Source organism: Carassius gibelio, chromosome A23 (assembly GCF_023724105.1).
Source record: "Carassius gibelio isolate Cgi1373 ecotype wild population from Czech Republic chromosome A23, carGib1.2-hapl.c, whole genome shotgun sequence".
Taxonomy (NCBI): Eukaryota; Metazoa; Chordata; class Actinopteri; order Cypriniformes; family Cyprinidae; genus Carassius; species Carassius gibelio.
Window position 1 is genome coordinate 10586762 of NC_068393.1, and position 7619 is coordinate 10594380.

General features: G+C 37.7%; 1 protein-coding gene across 1 annotated transcript; it reads right to left on the reverse strand.

Moving 5' to 3' along the window:
- Positions 1 to 2247: 2247 nt before the first annotated feature.
- On the reverse strand, positions 2248 to 4941 carry LOC127945002 (neuropeptides B/W receptor type 2-like). The gene is made up of 2 exons (XM_052541481.1): positions 4815 to 4941; positions 2248 to 4604 (listed from the first exon to the last, which is right to left on the reverse strand). Exon 2 carries the CDS (start codon positions 4443 to 4445, stop codon positions 3426 to 3428), a length of 1020 nt encoding a protein of 339 aa, XP_052397441.1. The 5' UTR covers positions 4446 to 4604; positions 4815 to 4941; the 3' UTR covers positions 2248 to 3425.
- Between the last annotated feature and the right edge of the window lie 2678 nt (positions 4942 to 7619).

The window sequence follows — 7619 nt, forward strand, 5'->3', positions numbered from 1 at the left end:
TCATTATTTAAAAGTAAAAATCCAGATTATTCTGTTTGCTGTGTTTTGGATCATAGTAACTGGTTTCTAGCTGGTTATCAGTAGGTGGGTGAAGGTTTTTCATTATTATTATTATTGTTGTTGTTTTGGTGACACAATTGTCAACCAGCTACTTAGCTACCATCACTGGTTTTGTAGCATTAGCATTTGTAGCATGATATTATTTTAGGTCAGTGAAAAGGCAATGTCAATATTATTTTTGTTAAGAAAAATGTAACCTTCTTAAACACTTATTTGCTATGAAAAGAGAACAACATAATCGTCCCTGCATTAGGCTATTTAAATAACAATGTAGTTTTAAATCGACTAGAACAATGTAATTAAATGTTTCTTTTATTTAATGCTTTTGTTGATTGGTGACGGTGAAGTGTTTTATATTAATTAAGAGGCATCATTGCACATTTTTTTTTTTTTAAATCCATGATGAGATATCATTTGGAAAACATGATCACACGTTGCCCTCTGCTGTCTGCTGCGCGCAGTTACCGGGGAAAACGGTCAGTGTTTTCTTTTTTCTTTTTTTTTTTACTCCTCCTGTGGAGGTAACTATACGGAATCGTGTCGCCAGCAGTGCAGAGCTTGCTCAGGAACAGGCTGGTGTGAGAGCATCTGCATGCACAATGAGGCCAAGACTTTTTGACAACCACCAGGTGTCAAGAAGGACTGCAAAGAAGCCATTTCTCACCAAGAAAAACTTCAAGGACAGACTGAAATTCTGCAGGAATTACAAGCATTGGTCAGCAGAAGACTGGTGCGCAGTTATTTTCCTGACGAAGCTCCCTCTGGAAAATTGATTGTTTGGAGAAGAAATGGTGAACGCTACCATGAGTGAATAAAGAATGGAATCAAAACGTCCTGCAAAGGCGACTTCTTCCAACGATCTATGAGCAATTTGGTGATGATTCCTGCATTTTCCAACATGAAGGAACATCATGTCAAAAAGCAAGAATGAAAAAAAAAGGCTTAAAGGTCATTACATTGAAATTTTGGTTCAGTGGCCAGGCAACTCCCCAGATCTTAGTCCCATAGAGAACCTGTGGTAAGTCTTCAAAAGGCGAGAGGACAAGCAGAAGCCCACAAATTAGAGAGCTATTAAGGCAAGAATGGTCCGTTATTAGTCAGGATTTTGGCCCAGAAGCTAATATCCAACATGCCATATTGAATTGCAGAGGTTATGAAAAACAAGGGTCAACACTGTAAATGTTGACTGATTATATATATATATATATATATATATATATATATATATATATATATATATATATATATATATATATATATATATATATATATATATATATATATATTGTTTTTTTTTTGCCAATAATAGCCATTAAAACTTATAATATGCTTATTGTTTTTCAGTATACCATAGAAGCATGTGGAAAAATAAAACAAAATGTGTCACTGCCAAAACTTCTGGCCATGACTGTATACTTCATAATAAATATATGATCCCAGGTGAAAGGTTTTTAAAAGGATATCTTGTTTCATTGTGTGGGTGACTAAAACTAATCCCAGTAACCAACTAGGATTCGGAAATGTGTTGTCGTTCATTTGCTTGCAGTCTGGTCAGTTTTATAGCTTTATGTCTACTTGCTTTATGTGGCTATCCAAGAAAGCTCACAAATTCTGTTATCAGTCACTGTTCCAGACCACCTGATGGCGAATGGAAAGAACATCAGACAGAACTTGATATGGGCTGTTTTTGTACCACACAAAATAATTATATATATATATATGTATATATATATATATATATATATATATATATATATATATATATATATATATATGAGGTTTAGTCATGGAGGCTTACACCACATTTAATTTGTATTATTATTCCCAATAAAATTGTAACTGCAAAGTTTTATACATCATTGGTTTAATGTTCACCAAAAGGGCCCTTAAAAGACAGTTCTGGGAAATTAACTGCGCACACACACACACACGCACGCACGCACGCACGCACGCACGCACGCACGCACACACACTAACACTATAATGGTTTCTAATATCAACACACACACACGCACACTAACACTATAATGGTTTCTAATATCATGAATATCCTGAGGTAGAAAAGAGAGTTAGATGATGCTTAATTTAAAACTTTGGGCCGTTGCTGTTGTCCCGGGGTAGCAGGCAGTATGGTAGCCCTATTAGTTTTTTACATCTGCATGAGACTAAATGAAAGACAACTGATTTATTCCATTTTATTTACAACATGTATTTAAAATCCTTTGTAACGTATGTTTTACTGTGTTGATCTGCATGACCAACATCTCTAGAAATACACAAAAAGTTTTACATTTATATTCATTAATTTAAATGAAAGGGGAATGCACATTTACATAACTGTCTCAAATTTGATGTTAAGATGAAATGCTGCTAGACAGGATGCGGTGACGTTTCATTTGACAAAAGCAGGTCTATACAAATATACATATATACAGATAAACCCCTGCTCTTTGAGAAACACATGATGTCATCCTACGTCAGCACTGATACCACATTTTGTAATTCCTCATCAAAGTTTCCAGGGCACTGCGGCCAGACATATACGTGTTGAAGCACATTTCAAAAATACGTCATCTTCAATATTTCATTAAAGAGAGCACAAGAGGGAGACAAACTCTCAAATTAGAATTTGGTATATCTCAGGAAAACGTTTTCCTATATTATTGGAATACACACAGGGACATGTGAGCCTGAAGTTGTGGACATAGTGAACATAACTATTTTAATCAGAGTAAGGCATCAAAATGAAAATTGAGTGTGAATTTGGCAACAAACTATAGGATTTTGAAATGGAATTTGAAATAGAATGACAATGAGTTTAATAATAAAATGTCAATATGGGCTTCTCACTACATTTTGAGACCCTGTCAATAATCAGTTATGATCATAACTGCAATTTTAATCAGGTTTGGACGAAATTCATAATTTTATAAATAGGAAGCTTTCAGTCTATGAATGTAAATTTGAATGTGACAAACTAAACAATATTGAATCGGAATGGCAATATTTTTCATTTATAATTAAATAATTTACATATTTAATGTAAATATAACTGTATATGTGCTCAAATACGTTTCATATTTTAATACATTATGTTTAAATGTATGTTAAATATTTACCTTTTAACTGCCATACAAGGCTTGTTAAGCAAAATAAAATTTGGCATGACTGTTCTTTCCCAATTAAAAACTAGGCTGATTGCAGTCATATATATTCTACTACGTAAAATAATTTAGTTTCTAATTAAATCAAATTCCTATAGCTAAACGCCTTAATTGCATTCTGTTTGCTGCCTCAATTCAAATCCTGGAATCCACCTGGAGTTCACTTCTCTGTGACATTCGTTTCCTCAAAGTGCTTTACATTCAAGCAGGTCTACATTCTAACATCTTCTTGAAGGCTTTTCTGAAGCTGTCGTCCAGGAAGGCGTAGAGGAACGGGTTCAGACAGGAGTTGGCGTAGCTCAGGCTGGTAATGAAGTAGGAGATGCCGATGAGAAGCGGTGTGGTCCGCAGGTCTGTGGTCAGCGCCACGATGGTGCTGAGGTGAAAGGGCGTCCAGCAGAACAGGCACACGGCCAGTACGATAAACACCATGATAGTCACCTTCTTCTTGGCTTTGTCCAGCGCTTTGGCGTTGGAGTTCAAGCGCATATTTCTTAATCTGTACAGCATCATGGTGTAAAGAATGCAAATTGTAGACACCGGAATGGCAAAGCCCAGTATAAGGGTGTAAATCCGGCTCGCTTTGAACCATAAACTTTCAGGACTGGGGAAACTTAGGACACAGCTTTTTCTCTCGGTGTCGTCGGGACTGATGTAGACTCCCGCGAACACGGTGAATGGCATGACAATGAGGATCACCAGCAGCCACACGCACAGGCTCACTATCTTGGCTGCCCGGTATGTGCGGTACGGCATGCGCTTGGAGCGCACGGTCGACAACACCACCAGGTACCGGTCCACACTCATAACAGTCAGAAAGTAGATGCTCGAGAAGATGTTGTAGTGGTCGATGCTTAAAATGATTTTGCACAGCACCTCGCCGAACGGCCAGTAGTGTAACAGATGCTCCGCTATGTTGATGGGCAGCACTAAAGTGAAGAGGTCGTCGGCGATCGCCAAGTTCAGAATGAACATATTGGTCACCGTCTTCATTTTGGGTGCTTTGAGGATCACATATATGACCGCCGTGTTGCCCGTCAGACCTACGGCACATATCACGGAGTAAATGACCGGGAGAACCACGTACAGATCTGCGTAAAAGAAGTAGTCAGCCGGCGGCGTGCAGTTTAGATCGCTCCGGTTTGCAGAGCTGTGATAGTATACGTCCATGCTATAGTTGCACGTCGGGTTTGGGATGAAGGGGCTCGTGATGTTCTCCATAGTGTGACAGCTGAGCCTCCAGGGATAAGTGCTTGACTTTATAAAGCTGCGCTCTCGCTTTCGCAGATCTCTCCACGAGTCTTAGGTGGTCGATGTCTTTCATCTGTCTCTTTGCACATCACGAGATCTGAGAGTGTGTGATTTAAAACATTGGAAATCCTGCAGAAAACAGACTATTCAAACAAATGCACGCTGAAAAACTTGGAACATCTGCGCATTGTTTACACAACTTATAATATAGCAGTTTAATTTAGCAGCAAAGAATAAAGAGTCTAAAACGGTAGACTGTTTATTTACAAACTGCTAATATTAGCCTACTTATTAAATGTAAAGAAACAACAGCTAGCGGTGAAAGGTGCGTGGTCTTACCGTGTAGGGTATTCTTTCTCCGTGCGCTGTCTCCTCTTTGCGCCAGGCAGCGCAGCTCGCGCTTTCCCAACGAGAAGGAAAGAAGTGCGACTGGTGACGTCACATTCTACCGCGAGCTCTCCTCTTTCTCCATCCTCTCGCGGATCGGAATGAGTCACGCATTCTTTTTTGATCGTTTATGTGTGGGGAGTTGACATGTCCTTTAGTGAACTATTTCAAACAGTTTATTTATGCTATACATGTATAACAAAATAAGCACCTATTGAGATTTAATTGATGGAACAGTTCACCCCCAAATAAAATTTTTGCTAAACATTAACTCGTAAAACAGAAGCTTGCTTTTCACAAGATGAAGATGCTCAGCATGTTTTTGTTTTTTTTTTTCTTTATGACTATGTAAATATATATTAGAAACAAGGGAATATTTTTATCTGAAAATCAGTTTATCAGAAAAAGGATGAGTTAGATGTAGGACTTGGTGATATGGCCAGAACAATTTTCACGATTATCACGATACATTTTTCATACAGTATCGGTACCTATCGATAAGTATCACAAATATTTTGAATTTGAATTCTTTCAAGTTTAAAGCAATATTTTTGCTCTAAAGTGTAAGTTGTAGAAACCAGACTATTAATTTTCCTCTACAAAATAAACAGAAAAAATTAATTTATTTGTTTCTAAGTCACACCACCTTGCTACTGGGGTTCCTCAGGGATCAGTACTTGGACCACTTCTCTTCTCCATCTACGTGACATCTTTAGGATCTGTCATTCAGAAGCATGGCTTTTCTTATCACTGCTATGCCGATGACACCCAACTCTACTTCTCATTCCAGCCTGATGACCCGACGGTAGCTGCTCGCATTTCAGCCTGTCTGAGTGACATTTCTAGCTGGATGATTGACCATCACCTTCAGCTTAACCTTACAAAGACTGAACTACTGGTGATTCCAGCTAACCCATTGATTCATCACAACTTCTCTATACAGCTGGGCTCGTCAACCATAACTCCTTCGAGGACAGCCAGAAACCTAGGAGTTGTGATGGATCATCAATTAAGCTTCACTGACCACATTGCTACAACGACCCGGTCCTGCAGGTTTGCCTTATACAACATTAGGAAGATTAGACCCTTCCTGTCAGAGCAAGCAACCCAACTTCTTGTCCAAGCTCTTGTTCTCTCCAGACTGGACTATTGTAATGCTCTCCTGGCGGGCCTTCCTGCATGCACTGTCAAGCCTCTGCAAATGATCCAGAATGCAGCAGCGAGGGTTGTCTTCAATGAGCCAAAAAAAGCTCATGTTACTCCCCTCCTCATCAGGTTACACTGGCTACCAGTAGCTGCTCGCATCAAATTCAAGGTACTGATGCTTGCCTACAAGACAACCACTGGCACGGCACCAACTTACCTAAACTCACTGGTTAAATCCTATGTGCCCTCCAGAAGCTTGCGCTCTGCAAGTGAACAACGCCTTGTGGTGCCATCCCAAAGAAATTCAAAATCACTCTCACGGACCTTTTCCTGGACTGTGCCCAGCTGGTGGAATGACCTCCCAATCTCAATTCGTACAGCAGAGTCTTTACTCATTTTCAAGAAACATCTTAAGACTCATCTTTTTCGCCTGCACTTAACCTACTAACACCAGTACTTTTCCTTTTCTTGTCTTTTTCATTTAATAAAAAAAAAAAAAAAAAATATGCGTTCTATACTAGACTAACTGAGACTTGTCATGGCACTTGTACTCTGTTGTTGTTCTCTTGTTGACCTGACTGCTTCTATTGTTCTCATTTGTAAGTCGCTTTGGATAAAAGCGTCTGCTAAATGATTAAATGTAAATGTAAATGTAAATGTTTCTGCATTCCATAATGAGTGATATTGTTTCAAATCAAGAACAGGTTTGGGTTGCCTGATAATATTGATAATATTATCACTTTTTGTCTCTTAGAAATGCACATTTAGCAGCTTGAGCTAGGATGCAAAGTTTTTTTTATTTTATTTTTTTTATTATCAAATCAGAAACATCTGTAAAACATTGTAGCAACCTATGGTTTAATTTATTCTGACCAAGGTTTATCATCAATATTATTATTATTATTATTAAGCATTGGTCTCCCATAGAAGCATACATTTAAATCATGATAAAGACAGTTTGAACCACACATATAGCACCTCAATACCATGGTAAACATATAACTGTATACTTTAAGGTAGCCTATTTGTATGAAAAACAATAGTCTAAAAAACATTCAATAACTGCAAACATGCTGTAGCTTAATATATATAAATATATATATATATATATATATATATATATATATATATATATATATATAAAACTATAATTATCATCCTCTACTGAAATTTACTGTGAAGATTCCACATTTTTGCCACAATTCCTTGGTGTAGTGAGTGTTACTACGGTAAATCCATGGTAAATGATGGCGATGTGTAGAAGGAAAGGCCTTCTGATGGTCTCATTGCACACAGTGTTTCTCCAATTTGGCTTCAAACTAGTTTAAATTATTTGTGTTAATTAAAATAATTCCACCTGGTCTTATAATAGCTCCATAGGGATTTATAGTTGTGATTCAAATTTTCACTTCGCTGTGAAAAAGTCTTAGGCCTGTGTACCTGTGCTCAGCGCAATTTCCTATACTCTTCAAAGGCTGACTTTAAAACTTTAAAATACATTTAATTTAAATGATTAAGTGCTGTGTGTAGGATTGACACAGAGTGTTTGAACTAGGTATTGCAGTCCAAATTCAAAATATTGGAGAGTTTTTTTTTTTTCACCTAGCTCCT